Below are 16,136 nucleotides of genomic sequence, written 5' to 3' on the forward strand. Positions count from 1 at the left end.
TTGTGAGGTGTTTGTCAAAATTTGACATTTAAAATGTCAAAAACCCTTAAATTTACTCTGACCCAAAATGGCTGACTGGCTGTTGGTCTTTGGATCTTCAGAGGCTTTTTTTTACTGTACTGGAGGATTATTAGCACAACATTTTCATTTGTCTCTTTTGAATTCCACTGAAGTATTTGAAATTTATGCAAGTTTCACATGTCTGTAAAGTTTGACTAATAATACACATTCAAATCACAGCATGCCTTTGTTGTGATTTTGCTGTTTTGGCCTGGTTATGATCAAACTTTGTCATTTAAATTCAACATTTTTCTGAACTTTTAACCAACTTAATGATGGTTAAGTTCAAGGTAAGCCTGAAATGCATATCAGGCCCCGCCCACTCTCCATCCTCTGCCCTGCTGGGCAGCGTAGTCAATAAAAACAGTTGATGAAGCACTGAAACACAACAACCAGGCTCAACGAAATGGATATGACGCAAAACTTAATGTGCTCAAGCTCACTCTTTCTTCTGCTGCTGCACTCTGGTGCTTTTTCTTCCGCGCCCTCCTCTTTGTTTCCCTCCTCCTGTCTGTTACAGGGACAGTTTCATCTAAATGGCATGCACAAGGCTGGGGATTTGATTCTCGGTGGGCTGTTTCAGGTCCACTTCTTCTCCGTGTTTCCTGACCAGTCGTTTACCGCCGAACCACAACAGCTGACATGCCACAGGTAAGTGTGTCAGGAGCACAAAAGACTGGGAAACCAGAGCAACAGAAAGACATTTGAGAATCAGGTGTAACCATCTGAGAAATGTTTTGTCTATATTATTCAACTAACTTTTTCGTTGTTTTTTTCTCCTTTGGCTGAGTTGTACATTTAAAAACTTAACTGTTATATTTTTCAGCATCAAACCTTGGTTTCTTTGCGCTAGTTTTGATTTTTTAGGATTTCGAAAGGCTCAGACCATGGCCTTTGCCATTGATGAGATCAACAGAGACCATCAGCTTTTACCCAACATCACTTTGGGCTACAGTCTCTACGACAGCTGTCTCACTCTCGGAGTTGGATTTCGTGCAGCACTGGCATTAGTCGGCGGTCAAGAGGAGCATATTGTGTTGAATGAGACCTGTGAAGGAGCCCCTCCAGTTGTGGGGCTTGTGGGAGATTCTTCCTCTACACGCACTATTGCTATCTCCACTGTCTTGGGTTTGTACAGAGTGCCGATGGTAAGTGTCCAGCTTTACCGTCTAATAACAGATTTGTTTGTGTGTAAAGTGTGACGAACTGGAACAGCTTTGAAAAGATATGAGAATGTGCAATGTGTATTTTTAACAGGTGAGTTATTTTGCCACATGTGCCTGTCTAAGTGATCGGCAGAGGTTTCCATCATTCTTTAGGACAATCCCGAGTGATGCCTTCCAGGTAAAAAAAAAAAAGTTTAGAATGAAAGAAAATATTGTGAAAAAGTGATAAATTTCTTTCCTTTAACTAAAAATAGTAGAAATTGCATCTGACTGTGGAAAGGTGTGTTTGTGTCTTTATCGTTCTTATGAACAGTGTCATGAGATTTTCTGTTTGCTTCTCTGGAAGTAGTATGTTTTTTTTAGAAAAACGTCCAGTTTGACAGACTGTCTTAAACTTTTTTTTTTTTTTTTTTACTTATTCTTTTCTTTGGTCCAACAATATAAAGACATGTTCTTATTCTGAATGTCAGAGCTCAAAGCAACATCCTCAACATTCTCAATCTTGCTCAGAATTTTTTTAAAACTTCACTGGGTGCTTTCACATAAATGGATAGTTAAAGTTTTTTCACAATCGTTTGACAAAATTTTGCACACAAGCAGTCTTCTAGTTTGACCAGCGTTTTTCTTCTGAGTAGAAGTGATGTTAATGTTTTGAAGAGTCCAGCAGAGAATCTGTGGAGGGAGGTAAGGATGAGGTGGACAGAACGGAGGCCTTCCAACCTCAAAAACATAAACCTCTCTGCAGAACATGAATGATCACATTTAAAGAAAATCTTATGAGCACATATATGACAAATTTGATTGCTGTAATGACAAAAAAACACACAGTGTCCACTCATTAACGAGAGTGGCATAAATAATTTTCCACATTGCATGTGTCGAGACTGTTTTTAAAAAGCAGTCGTTTTTCTTGGCATCTTCAGGAGAAATCTGTGTCAATTTCAATCAAAACCTCCTGATCTAAACAAAAATAAAATAAAGCATGAGAGGAAATTTGATGCTAACTGCATCCTGAACATGATTCATTATAAAACCTGCTGAGTCAGTTTTCCCTGTGTGTTTCCAGGTGCGCGCTGTGCTTCAGATACTGAAGCACTTTGGCTGGACGTGGGCGGGTTTGCTGATAAGTGATGATGATTACGGGCTGGACGCCGCCCGCTCCTTCAACTCTGACCTGGGTGTGTCTGCAGGAGGCTGTCTGGCCTACGTAGAGATTCTGCCCTGGGAAAAAGATGTGGATGAATTCAAGAGGATCGTGGATGTGATGAGGAAATCCACGGCCCGCGTTGTTGTTGTGTTTGCGCATGAGGGTATGATCATTAATCTCATGGAGGAGGTTGGTCCAAACATTTATCTGTCCTTCCTAAATGTATAAAGTGTCAGAATCAACCATGGGAGCAACAACATGAGACAAAAAAACAAAACAAAACAAAACACCATTACTCATCACGTCAGTATGGAAAAAATATTGTTCTTTCTAAAGACTCTGAAGACAAAGTGTCAAACTCAGAGCTCAGAGGACAAATCTGGAAGTATTACTATGGGCCTCTAGTCACATAAATACAACTTCAGGATAAAAGTTGTGTGCTCACGGATTATCTTACCAGTCAAATCTAATCAGTATTTCTTTTTCCTGTATCAAACTACTGTAATCTGAGAATATAAAAATATAATCTAAGTATTTATTGACTGCTAAGAAAGTTATTATTTTTACAGTTTGTTAAAAGGTAGTTTTAGCAATACATTCTGCCACAACCAGGCATTTTGAGAACATTCGTGTAAGAGAGAGTTTGATTCCACTGCAATAATATAAAAATGAATAATGAAAGGGGAATTGTTTTGACTCTGTGAAATTGTGATTTTAAGAAATCACAAAATTAAGATTTTTATTAGAGTTTATAGATGCAATATATATATATAATGGTCTTATAATTCCTGCTGTGATTGCTTTTAAAGTCCCTCCACTGTTCAGAGTTTGACTTTGTTTCAGTTTAATTGATCTAGTTTGTGTGAATTAGCTGAGATCATGTTTTGTCCCTCAACAGGTTGTGAGGCAAAACTTGACAGGCCTCCAGTGGCTGGCCAGTGAGGCCTGGTCCACAGCTGCCGTGCTCCAGACCCCTGACCTCATGCCGTACCTCGGGGGCACACTGGGCATCGCTATCCGTCGAGGAGAGATACCAGGCCTCAGGGACTTCCTGCTCCAAACACGTGCTGATCTACAACACAACAACACCTATGGAAATAGCATGGTGACCTTTTCAGTCATTAAGTGTAGTAATGATGATTTAAAAAATCCTTCTTAAAAAATTTCACTTTTATGTTTTCCAGGCAAACCAGTTTTGGGAATTCACATTTCAATGTAAATTTTCACCGGCTCCATCAGGCTGGGTTGAGAATGGGGGAAGGATTTGCTCTGGAGACGAGGATTTGAAGGCCGTGGAGACTGAGTTCTTAGATGTTTCTGATCTCAGGCCCGAGTACAATGTCTACAAAGCCGTGTACGCTCTGGCATACGCCCTTGATGAGCTGCTGAGGTGTGAACCAGGAAAAGGGCCTTTCAGTGATGAAAGCTGTGCAACTTTGCAAACACTTCATCCATGGCAGGTACAGTACATGTTACATGTTTTTGACAATGAAATATAGTAATAAATAAATATAATGTGATTACTCAGTAGCCTAAGAAAAGAAGGCCTGAGTTCCCTCTCTGCAGTTCTATCCTGGGTCTCCTCCCACCTCATCTGGCTCCTCTTGATGTGGAGGAGCAGTGGCTCATCTCTGTGCCCCAGTCAGATGACCAAGTTTCTCACTCTATCTCTAAGGGAGAGCAGCTACTTGTATCCACAAACTCTTTCTATAGGTCCCTACCTAGAGCTTGTGGCCACTGATGAGGGTGGACAGACCAGCAACAAGACCCACCACCACTTGGGGCCGCGATTCTTTCTCAACCTATAAAATCCCATCCATCCATCCATTTTCTGTACACCCTTGTCCCTAGTGGGGCTTCATCATGTCTTCATCAAGACATCTGCTAATTCGTACTACCAAACTCCCCCCACAAGGTATCTGGGCTCTCTCTTAGCGATAGGTTGATAAGCTAAATCATCTGGGGGGGCTCAGTGTAGAACCTTTGTTTCTCTACATCGAGAGGAACCAGTTGAGGTGTTTCAGACTCACCTAGGACTGCAGGTCACAAGTATAAAGTCCCTGACACCTTACTTTATAAGCTTATTGGTGCATTCAAATGCATCTACCATGATTAAGCAGCTGCCCATTGAGGGCTAGGTGGTAGTCAATGAAAGGAGTCTGTCTACCAACATCAAAAATGTCTAATATTGTTTAAAGAATGATTTTATGCTCTTTTACAGTATGGTCATAGTATTACATATCAACTTTAGCAGTGAACTGGATAATTTCACCTGTCCTTTTCTCATTTGTCTTTCGTTAGCTTGTGTATTATCTAGAGAGGGTGAATTTCACCACATCATTTGGTGACCAAGTGTCATTTGATGAGAACGGCGACGCCTTACCGATATATGACGTCATGAACTGGCTCCGGCTCCCCGACGGACAAACGAAAGTTCAAAATGTCGGGGACGTAAAAGTGTCGCCTTTTAATGGTGAACAACTCACACTTTATGAAGACAAAATCTTCTGGAACTTTCAATCAAAAAAGGTGACTCCTTTCTTTTTCTTCCTTTTGTAACTTGTGAAGTGACTTTAGAGAGAAACATGAATTTATGTTTCTCCTGTAGCCGCCGCGTTCGGTGTGCAGCGAGAACTGTCCTCCAGGAACCCGCGTGGTGAGAAAGAAGGGGGAACCTGAGTGCTGTTTTGACTGCATCCCTTGCTCTGAGGGAATGATCAGTAATTACACTAGTGAGTTTACTAGTTTTTATCATGATTTTCACAATGCAGTCTTACAAATACACGGTTGGACTTTCTGCCTGTCTTTCTGTCAGATTCCCTGGAGTGCTTCAGCTGTCCAGAGGACTTCTGGTCCAGTCCACAGCGAGATCACTGCGTTCTTAAGCAAACAGAGTTCCTCTCCTATCAGGAACCTTTAGGGATCTGCTTGACAGCAGCCTCACTGCTGGGCACATTCATCTGCGCTGTCGTTCTGGGGATCTTCATCTATCACCGCAGTACACCGATAGTACGAGCCAACAACTCAGAACTTAGTTTCAACCTGTTGCTTTCCCTCAAGCTGTGCTTCCTGTGTTCGCTGCTGTTCATCGGACGACCCAGACTGTGGACATGTCAACTCAGACACGCTGTATTTGGGATCAGCTTTGTGCTCTGTGTGTCCTGCATCCTGGTTAAAACCATGGTGGTTCTGGCTGTGTTCAAAGCCTCCAAGCCAGGAGGGGGAGCCAGTCTCAAGTGGTTCGGTGCTTCACAGCAGAGAGGAACTGTTCTGGTTCTCACCTCCTTTCAGGCAGCAATCTGCACTGCCTGGCTTGTCTCTTCTTCTCCTTCTCCACATAAAAACACCAAATACCACAACGATAAGATAGTTTATGAGTGTATTGTTGGCTCCGCTATTGGTTTTTCCGTGTTACTGGGATACATTGGCTTACTGGCCATCCTCAGCTTTGTGTTGGCGTTTATGGCCAGGAATCTGCCCGACAACTTCAACGAGGCCAAACTCATCACTTTCAGCATGCTGATCTTCTGCGCTGTGTGGGTGGCCTTTGTTCCTGCTTATGTCAGCTCACCGGGCAAATACGCAGATGCAGTGGAGGTGTTCGCCATCCTGGCCTCCAGTTTTGGCCTCTTGATGGCGCTGTTTGGACCCAAATGTTACATAATTCTGCTGAGACCAGAAAGAAATACGAAGAAAGCTCTCATGGGAAGAGGAATGGAACAATAAAATAATAGCTTGTAAAAGTCTTAAGTACTCCTTCAACGTTCTATCCCATTTTGGTACGGCGCAACAAAACTTTAATTAGATTTTGTTTAACACTTTCTGCAGGAAGGTGGACAACAAATTCTGAAGCTCTTAATTCTGCTCAGCATCTCTTTCTCTGCTGACTAAAAGGTATATGAAGCTGCCACCACCGTGTTTCACAGGGGGACGGTGTGTGCAGGTCAATGTGCAGTGCAAATATTCACATGGTCATCTCATCTCACCTGGACACTGTTCAACGTGTTTGCATGTGACCAGATGCAGACTGAGCTCCGTCTTTCAGTAGTGATTTCCTTCTTGCCACTCATTCATGAAGTCAATGACTAATTGTGGAGGACTTGACAATTTGTCCTACCTCCACTGTGGAGAGCTTCGGAGAATTGCGTCATGAACACCCAGTAGCTCACTCCTGACAGATGAGGATTAAAGTCATGGACATATCTTTATGGCCGTTAGGTTACAAAATAGTTCCCTGTGCTTGTTGTCTTACAGAAAACACAGCAAGATGTGACACCAATCAGAAAAGCCGACATAAAAAGACATCACTCATTTGCACTATTTTTTATTTTATATTTGGTGTCAGAGTAAAGGAGGCTGAATACAGATATACAGCACAAATTTTCTTGGTTTTGATTTGATCAAGAATATATATATATTTATTTTGTGAATTTGTGCTATATCATTATATTCCTATACAACAGGCAGAGGTTTGCAGTTGCCACATTAACAAATGTGACGCATTTCAAAGGGTGTAAATGCTTTTTAAGAGGTGGAATCAGTTTACAGATTAAAATGAATATCATGACTAATATGAGAAGATGATGAGTTTATGAAACAACTTGTTCAAACACTCAAAATGTCAGAATCACCGCCATAGGTTTTTATTTTTAATTGATTTATTTATGTTACAAAATGTTACTTTTAAAATATCACTGCAGCTGCTTTGTAGTAAACAATTTGAATATAAATTCGTTTTCTGTGAATAAAGATTCATTTGTTTAATCTCTGTAGTGTTGTAAGTTCTTAGACAAACTGCAGTAAATTACATTTGACAATGAAACAAAAACAAACAACCCAGCACGAATGAGGCGAAGACTTTAAATAGCATAGAACATACATGTATCGTTGCACAGTTATTACAAATCAGACATATTGTATAAACAAAATTTTCAAAACTATGTTGTAAAAGTTAGAATGAATTTTAAGGCCTTCCATTGTCCAATTATTCTGTGTAAAGAGAGAAAGAATCCTAATGGCCTTTTTGAAAGCACTTTTGGTCTCTGGCCAGCAGATGGCAGCAGCGGACTTTAAATTGATCAGAGAGTCGCGGTCAATTTCCTGATCTGGTTGTCAAACCAGCTCTTTACACTACTTAAATGCAAATAATTTGATCATTAGTTTGCAAAGTTTAAATAAAGAAATCAACGTGGCTGTTGGCAAGATCCTCCATGTAGCATCAATATTTAAGAGAACTGTGAATAAGATACTGACAAACGACATGTAGCCACATTTGGAAAAAGTTCTAATTAGCACTCTTTTATAATCCCCTTTAACGCTTAGCAAAAACATTTTAACATAAAAATATGTATCCAAAGGAACACATACCTGAACTGAATGAATCAAAACATATCCTTTAAATAAAATCCTCTTTAGTGGCTTATTTTTACTAAATTATAATTTTCTTACAGGTCATCAAACATTGTGTGCAGCATCTGGCAAAAAAAAACCCTTTGAAATGAAACAATAGAGCATAAACAACTTACAAAACAGAGTGTGACTGAAATGGCTATCTTGCCATCAAATGCTTCTTAGTGTTTTTCTCTGGCCTCAGAAGGATGATGAAACACTTTGGAGCAAAGACGCAGAGCAGCAAACCGTAACTCGAGGCCAGGATGGCAAAAATCTCCACGGCCACCGCGTATTTTCCAGGTGAACTCACGTAAGCGGGGACAAAAGCCACCCAGACGGCACAGAAAATCAGCATGCTGAAGGTGATCAGCTTGGCCTCGTTGAAGTTGTCGGGGAGCTTCCTGGCGAGAAAGGCCAGTAGGAGGCTGGTGCAGCTCAGGAGGCCAATGTAGCCCAGCACCAGAGAGAAACCCACCACAGAGGCCATGGCGCACTCCAGGGTCACCTGCAGACCCGGGACCTTCAAGTCAGGTCGAGGCTGTGGGGGGCTAAGTGACAGCCAAATAATGCAGATGACAACCTAGAAAAAGAAAAGAAAAGGGAAACGTGGTCATGGCAATAACGTTATTCCATTGTAGATTTAGGTAAAATAAAAACAGCCTTTATTATCCCACGAGGGGGAAGTTCAAGTGTAACAGCAGGTAAAGGTACACAGAAAATGCTTAAAGTGTTAAAAAACAATATCAATAATAATAATATTAATAATAATACACTGTATAATCCTTTTGCTCTCAGAAGTAAAAAAACAAATAAGTAAACCACAATAAATCATTTAAAAACTTTCCATACCTTGAAGGTAAAGGTTAAGGGAAATACTAAGGGGAATGTGAAATACTTCTTACTGTATGTAACCAATGTTTTACACAATGTCCATTTTCTTCCTTATGTCTGTCTTATACATGTGGAGAAAGTTTTGAAATGATTTACTGTGGTATCATTTAGTTCTCATCTGTTGCCTCATCAAGGTCTCAACACACAGCTCTTCAATAGGGACGTAAACAGCATCCCGGGTAAAAGCAATATTTCAAAGAAGTACGTTACCTGTACGGATGTGAAGAGGCAGACACTTCCTCTCTGCTGTCCGGGGCCGAACCACTTCATGAGGGCTTCGGCGCCGGGCCGGGCCGAGCGGAACGCTGCCAGGACCACAATTGTCTTCACTTGAAGGCAAGACACGCAAAGGACAAAGCTGACCCCGAAGGCCGCCTGCTGGAACCGGCATGACCACGCCGAGGGCCGGCCGATGAAAACCAGCGAGCACAGAAAGCAGAGCTTCAGCGACAGGAGGAGCAGAAAGCTGAGCTCCGAGTTGTTGGCTCGTACCTGTGAAAACACGGGACCCGACAGCCTTCAAGGGTTTCGTTTCCCAAATGTAAAACACCAAAACGTCGAACGCGGACATCCGTCGGCTTACCATCGGCGTATGGCGGTAGTAAAGGAACACCGTGAGGACAGCTGTTGTCACCGTGACACCGGAAACGGCCACTGCTGTGAGGGTGATGCCCAAAGTTTCATTGAAGGAAAGGAAATCCAGCTGGCGAGGGATGCAGGCGGTACGCTCGGCGTTGGACCAGAACTCAGATGGGCAACGATTGCACTGAGTGGAACCTGGACGCAGAAGAGAAAGAAACAGACGAGAACGCCGTGGAAGTCATGGCAGAAAGGCTGAAATGGGCTTTCTCTTGAGACCTGTCATCCTCACCAGTTGTGTTGCTAATCTGTCCATCAGCACATGGAATGCAGTCAAAACAGCAGATGGGTTCTCCCTTCCTGGTGGCCATCCGTGTGCCAGGAGGACAACTCTCACTGCAGACGGAAACGGGGACCTGAAAAAGGTTTAACAGCTCGTCAGTCCCGAGAGTAAACATGAAACAACTCAGCAGAAAACACCAAAAAAAGCGAGCGGGTTCATTCGGCGTACCTGACTGGACCCTGTGCTCCACTGAATTGCAGACTCGTTAAGGTGGAGGTCAAAGCCATCCACGCGACCAATCAAAACAAGGTTGACCTCTCCCTCGGGGCTGCTCTGCCAGTTCAAGAGGTCATACTTCGCCATGACGTCGGCACCTTGGAAATAAAACGCTTCGCCCTGCGGTGTGGTGAAGTTCACTTTGCTGAGGTGCTCCATCAGCTGAAGGCCAAGAAGCGGGAAGAAAAATTACTACAGCATTCTTATTTCTGCAACTGCTCCTCTGTTTACTGCAAGAACAATATATCTTTAAGTTTTAGAGCTAGAAAGCCCGTAAGTTTAAGGAAAATGAAACAAAATTTCCCAGTCATTAATTCTTTAAGCCTAATTACTGGACTTCGCTCGGGTTTCGATAGTGGAATTACTTCAGTGTAGCCACAGCCCACACACACACACACGCACACGCACACACCCACACACGCACACACACACACACACACACACGCACACGCACACACCCACACACGCACACACACACACACACACACACGCACACACACACACACACACACACACACACGCACACGCACACACAAAACAAAAAACCTGGATTACATGGTGAAATGTGAGACATTTGCGTTCTGGTATTTTTTTAAATTTTTGTCACCCATTGACATCAGAATAACATTCTTACAAGGAACCAAAGCAGAAATTTCTGAAACTTCATTGTTTGAAATGACAGTTTTTGTCACAAATGTTTACTGATTAAATAATTTTCTTAGAGGAAGCAGAATGCTTTTAAAGCCCTCAATAAGGTGTCGGTTTGTTAGGTCTTCAATTTACTTCCCTCAGACATCAGCTGTATCTGACGTCTGACAATGCAGACGTATTGCTGGAACAGTTTCCTTGGTGGCAATTTAAAATTATGTTCTCTGCTGCCTCTAGTTGACTTTTCGTTCTCTTTTTAAAAAATAAATAAATAAAATTATTGATCTTGCCATCATGTACCACAACTTGGGAAGGAAAAGTAAAAAAATAAAAAATTATAATGCATGCGCTTGAAATATGAGGTCATTTCACAAAAGTGTGAAACATGCATAGATGTCTTTACCTCCATGGGTTTGATTTGAGTGTGAAGTGAACAGGCGACGTTTCCTCCTGGAGACCTGCTAACATCGGGGCAGGACAGTAGGGAGTGAAGGGCGTGGGCTGCAGCGTAGACTGCAAGGTAGACGTTGTATGTCACCCGTAGCTGGGAGGCGTCAGTGAAGAGATTTTCTACATCCCACAGGCTCTCTGTGCCGTTGCAGGGTGGAAGAGAAAAAGACGACGGAGCTGCCGCAATACCAGGACTGCATCCGAATTCCTTTTCCCAGAATTCCTTCAGGAACTGGTCGTTTGGGCGAAGCCGTGGGTTTAGATTCCGAACAAAAGTCCCAAACCCAGGCAGGGGGGAACTCCGGATGGCAACGCCGAGAACACCTCTCGCCACTTTACGTGAAAAGGTGCTTTGCCGAAGATCGCTGCTGGTGCTCCAAGCCTCACTCGCCAGAAATTGTCTGTCAGTCACCTAAAAATAACACAAAATGTCCGAAATGATGTAATAAAAGCCTTCTTTAGCAGCTTATATGAAGATTTTTCATTTCATTTGTGTTTCTTACATTTAGCTTCTCCAGCTGTAGGAACAGCTCCATTACATCCGTGAACCAGGTAAAGATCAGAATCACCTTCGCAGTCGAGGCCTGGATGGTGAGCGCTGCCCGTCTGGTGTCACTTTCAATGTTTTCTCTCTGAAGGGTCTCCAAAAAGGAGAGGCAAACCCCGGTCCCCTGAATTTCCTCCTGAAACACCTGATTCAGAGCCCAAATAAGAAGGTTGGAAAGGAAGGAATTAACGCTGTCAGACATTAACAAGTAATCCAACAGTAATTTTATCGTCAAATGTTGGAATCACGATATCGTTTATGAAAATCCCAAATGTCACAATCTTTTCTCTTCCTCATTCGTCTTTGGGATGTTTGAGCTTCAACAATTTGGCTAAATATGTAGTTGACACATTTCAGTTCCTGATATCTTGAATATAAAAGCATTCAAATCAAACTTTTGCTAAATATCACTTAGCAAGAAAGATGTTTAAAGTCTGCATTTTTGCAAAGAAAAAAACCCCAAAACAACTAATACATCTAATGGAACAACCTTCACTGCCATGAGGCCATAGTCATTGTTGGCCACCACCGCTCCAACCCAGGCCCAATTATACTTTATAGCGAGCTGAGCAATTGCACGTGCTTGATAGATATCACTGGCCATGGTTCTGAAGAAATTAGGAAATTGTAGCCTGTCACTTAAGCTTGGAGAACTTGCTGTGTAGCTCACCTAAAGGGAGAAAAACCAGTGTGCATTTACTGCAAAATTCAACATGTAATCAGTTTGTAGAGCATGCAAACTGTAAGAAATGCTCCATCTATATACTGTATCTATCTGTCAGGAAACTCACAAGAGGAACAGAAAGTGGTCCCAGGAGTCTGGACAGTACGTTGGCTGTTATGGACGAGGAGCCACCAATGATCAGAGGCACACGCTGTCCACCTAATAACATTACAAAGTATGCTATGTGTAATTATTATTATTATTATTATTATTATTATTATTATTATTATTATTATTATTATTATTATTATTATTATTATTATTGTTGTTGTTGCACTAACATACAGTTTTATTCTGCACGAAACAAGTCAAGACAATTACCTGCTCCGACTTCCGTTTCGTCCTGACCCGAGTTACAGCTCGGCGCGTCTCCACCGACCAATGAGAGCGCAGCCTGCATTTCCCAAGCAGGGAGGGCGCAGGAGTCATGGATACGGTGGCCCAGCTTTACACCCGGCAGCAAGGCGGAGCTGTGGTTGATTTCCTCCAGAGCGAACACCATCGCATAGATGTACTGCAACGGTAGATTCAGCAAACTGTAGGGAAAGATGAGGTCACACAAAAATAAATAAATAAATAAAAATCAAATGCAAAAGCATTAGCAAACTGGTGACTTGAAACTTTTTTTCCATTTTTAAGTTTGCCAAATACCAATTTATGGACAAAGCAAATGAGAGCGACACTCAAAAACACTCTCTCAGAATGGATCTAAATACAGGGAAATCCCAGAAGAAAACCTGTTAGTGATTGCACAAATTGGAAATTTACCAATGCAGATTTCCACAATGAAATTGCTTAGATTGAAGCATCCTCTTTTCTGGGAAAAGATCAAAATGGATGTAAGCACACCCCCTCCAAAACCGTGCATCAGTTCTCTTTTCTGTCCTCAATAACTCGCTACTTTTTAGTCCTGTAAGATAAAATCCACTGAACTTGATGGTCGTCATGCGATGAGCATTTGAAAGGAAAAAAATGGCGTTAAAGTGCATTAAAAGTTTTGCAAAACCCTTTAAAATAACAGAAGAAGAAAAAAACTGATAATACACTAAATGTGATAAACAGTCAACTACAAAAAGTGAAAAGTTACTTCCTGAGTCTTACCCGGTGCAGGGTTTGTTGTCTGGCTCCAGAGTGAACCTCTGCTCCCTAACAGGAGGCATGTAGTGAAGGTTAAAGAGCCCGCCGATGATTACATCCCCGTCCTCAAACAACCCGCTGTCGCTGGGTGTTCCCCACCGAGAGCAGGTCAGCGTCTGAGCCAGCTGTCTGCGCACCAGCCAGAGGGCGATGAGCTGGGCCAGCAGGGACATGGTGGATGGTCGCGGGTCTGGACGCTTCAACGGAAAACACCTTCATATACATTCACAGAACAGAACATCATGGCGGGGGGAAATACCTGCATGCTATTTTAAATCTTTAAGCGACAGGAACGAGTTGAAGTCTTCACCTGAACTGATATAGAAATGTCTCCGACAAAGAAAGCAGCTACCGGCAAAACTATGTTAAGTCATGAAAACACAGCGTCGCCCTCCTGCTCTGCAGCAGAGATGATGTTCTAAATATTTATGAGTGAAGCTCAGAGTGGAGGCACGGCCACCAAGATGACGCTTCATCAAATGATCTCTCTCAAAGGTAAAGGCAGAGCAGTGATGGGAGTGACCGAGGTGTGATACAGAAATAAAAGATTAAATAAATAATACACAAAAACAGTTTGCTATGTACTATTGGACGAGTTTAATTGAAATTAGCTCAAGATGAGTAACACTTAAAATAAAAAGGTCAAATTTTTTTTTTTTTTTTTTTTTTGAAATACCAACAAACCCTCTTCCAATCTTTTGCTTTGTGTTAGAACAATTTTTCTAAAATCCAGCACATGCAAATCCTCAGGGTGGCAATTAGCATTTAAGACCCTGAAAGAGTCGAATGGGTTCTTGGCAGAGTCACAATATTGCACTAAAGAGATTTTTTTTGTTTGTTTGTTAATTTGAGAGCTTTTAGCTCACTTTTTAGAGCAGCCTCTTCAGAAACACACACACACTGCTGTGAAAAAGTATTTCTCCCTTCGAGATCACCTTCAGTTTTTGCTTTCTTTATCACACTTAGCTATTTCTGGTCACTAAATACTTTGTAATATTAGACAAAAAACTAACCATAATTGGTGGAAAATTTACTTAGATCATTTAAATCAACCTGGAATTATGTGAAAAAGTTATTGAAAACAGGAGTCAGCTGCCATGAAGTGCTTGTGATTTCTGCCAATGAATCTTTTATCCTTTGTTTGTTACAGAATTCATTTAGTTCTGCCAAGGTGGAGAGTTTTCCAGCGGGAGAATTTGACTAGGCCACTGCAAAACACTTGTCTTAACTGAATATTTGGTTTATTGTTCTGAAAACCCAAGTACTAAAGGGCAACTTAAGGCCGAAAACCGATGACTGGACGTTTACGTTCAGGATTTTGTGTAAGAGAATTGAATGAAACCTCCAGTTTCTTTGCCACATAGACTTTCAGATTATAGGCTGGAATAGGATTATAAACTGAGGTTACGGACAGCATGGGGCTGATAATCCCTTAACCTTCTCCCTACAGAACCCCGAGAAAAAGTTAGCAAAAGTTTTGATTTCTATAAATGCATAAAATCTCACTAAATGAAATGACTACTCAGTTTAAAAACAGAACAACTATACAAATACACAATTAGTTCAAGGTCTAGTTGTGTTCAATATTATTTATTGCTCTGACTAAAAGTGTAGCAGATATTTATTTTATCGTAATCATTGTCTCGCATTTTCTCACTTGTTCGCTTGGCTTTCCCATTTTGAAACGGGACTGAGAGCAGTGCTTTGTGTCACTTCATACTCATTACTCTGGAAAACAGGATTATTCACCAAAAGAAAGCGTAAATCTCCAAAATACTTCGGTGAGATTAGTTTTATAGCAATTTCCACAGGTATTTAGTGGGACTGATGGTGTGTAATAAACAATAACATAACATGAGTTTCCCTTTCCCACTTAATAAACATATTTTCACAGATGTCTGAGCGACACTATCCTATTATTTACTAATTTTAATGTTTATTTTTTTGTTTTTTTTGCTCATCCTCTTCTTTAACAAGTGTGAGAAGTAGAACGGCTCCTGTGACTTAATATCCGGAGTACCAAACTCATCTCGTTTCCGCCTGCTTCAAGATCTTTTCTAAACCTCAGTATGACAGAAAGTGGCGAAGCAAAGTCAAACCGCTAAAGTACTTCTTCCGCTTGTGATCCAGACGGCGTGATGTGTTACCTCCTCCGACGGAGGCAATGGTGCTGTCACTTTTTGCCATCTGTTTACCATCTTAGCCATTCCAGCTTAGCATGAAGGAAATGCTCCTCTTTCTGCACCTTTTTGGAGCAGCTGCCGATACAGTTTTGGTCCGACCATCTGTTCGAAGACGGATGTAGGTAGTTTGATGAGTTTGGCATCCATCACCCACCACAAGGCAGCCTGGGAGAGGTCAGTGGCACCGGTCAACAACTAATCTTGTTCAGACATCCAGTTTTTCCAGTTGTGTCAAATAAGCGAACAGATGTGCTATGAGACTACATTCTATTTCTAATTTTGATGTTCTTTTGTTATTGAAGTGAAATATAAGAATATTTGTGCCATTTGCGATATACATTTCCCCAAAGTGTACCTTCAATAAAGTAAATTCAATAGCCTTTGCATGTTTCTGATGAAAAATAGTTGAACACTGAGTGACACTGTATTCAGTTTCACCTGGGCAGAAAGTGCTGCTGAGCCGCAGGTGTGCAACTCATAATCCTAATTATCGTTCATTTCACACACAATTACATCCAATTATGCAATTACAGCGAGGCGGCACAAAGGGGAAAAACAAGCGGTGCGTGTTTGCTTTGTTGGTTTTACCTGTGGATAGGTGACACAACATTCATTTTAAGCTACACTTGACCATGTAACAAAAATCGTATTGCA

At 41.6% G+C, this 16,136-nt stretch overlaps 2 protein-coding genes across 3 annotated transcripts; one reads left to right on the forward strand and one right to left on the reverse strand.

Annotated features, from left to right (window-relative positions):
* The first annotated feature begins 495 nt into the window (after nt 1-495).
* LOC122832743 (extracellular calcium-sensing receptor-like) lies at nt 496-6,166 on the forward strand. The gene is made up of 9 exons (XM_044119785.1): nt 496-711; nt 914-1,208; nt 1,318-1,404; nt 2,293-2,562; nt 3,272-3,478; nt 3,558-3,833; nt 4,675-4,902; nt 4,982-5,105; nt 5,189-6,166. Exons 1-9 carry the CDS (start codon nt 602-604, stop codon nt 6,097-6,099), a joined length of 2,508 nt encoding a protein of 835 aa, XP_043975720.1. The 5' UTR covers nt 496-601; the 3' UTR covers nt 6,100-6,166.
* Nucleotides 6,167-6,562: 396 nt separating this feature from the next.
* LOC122832742 (extracellular calcium-sensing receptor) lies at nt 6,563-13,715 on the reverse strand. Of its 2 annotated transcripts, XM_044119782.1 has the most exons (12): nt 13,610-13,715; nt 13,264-13,512; nt 12,484-12,698; nt 12,230-12,321; nt 11,929-12,108; nt 11,395-11,583; nt 10,845-11,303; nt 9,746-9,955; nt 9,527-9,650; nt 9,239-9,432; nt 8,866-9,147; nt 6,563-8,344 (listed from the first exon to the last, which is right to left on the reverse strand). In XM_044119782.1, the coding sequence occupies exons 2-12, from the start codon at nt 13,470-13,472 to the stop codon at nt 7,922-7,924; spliced, it is 2,577 nt and encodes an 858-aa protein (XP_043975717.1). In that variant the 5' UTR covers nt 13,473-13,512; nt 13,610-13,715; the 3' UTR covers nt 6,563-7,921. The 2 variants fall into 2 exon arrangements, with proteins under 2 accessions (XP_043975717.1, XP_043975718.1); XM_044119783.1 differs by lacking the exon at nt 11,929-12,108 and having other exon boundaries at nt 6,566-8,344.
* Between the last annotated feature and the right edge of the window lie 2,421 nt (nt 13,716-16,136).

This window comes from Gambusia affinis, linkage group LG06, assembly GCF_019740435.1.
Source record: "Gambusia affinis linkage group LG06, SWU_Gaff_1.0, whole genome shotgun sequence".
Taxonomy (NCBI): Eukaryota; Metazoa; Chordata; class Actinopteri; order Cyprinodontiformes; family Poeciliidae; genus Gambusia; species Gambusia affinis.

Bases quoted from the DNA above. Each gene is read 5' to 3' on its own strand.
- LOC122832743 (XM_044119785.1), top strand. From the start codon at position 602: ATGCACAAGGCTGGGGATTTGATTCTCGGTGGGCTGTTTCAGGTCCAC. The intron at 712-913 runs GTAAGTGTGTCA...TCTTTGCGCTAG, and splicing joins CAACAGCTGACATGCCACAG to TTTTGATTTTTTAGGATTTC. The intron at 4,903-4,981 runs GTGACTCCTTTC...TTTCTCCTGTAG, and splicing joins GGAACTTTCAATCAAAAAAG to CCGCCGCGTTCGGTGTGCAG.
- LOC122832742 (XM_044119782.1), bottom strand. From the start codon at position 13,472: ATGTCCCTGCTGGCCCAGCTCATCGCCCTCTGGCTGGTGCGCAGACAG. The intron at 11,584-11,928 runs GTTGTTCCATTA...GCTCTGAATCAG, and splicing joins ATGGCCTCATGGCAGTGAAG to GTGTTTCAGGAGGAAATTCA. The intron at 11,304-11,394 runs GTAAGAAACACA...TGTTATTTTTAG, and splicing joins TACAGCTGGAGAAGCTAAAT to GTGACTGACAGACAATTTCT.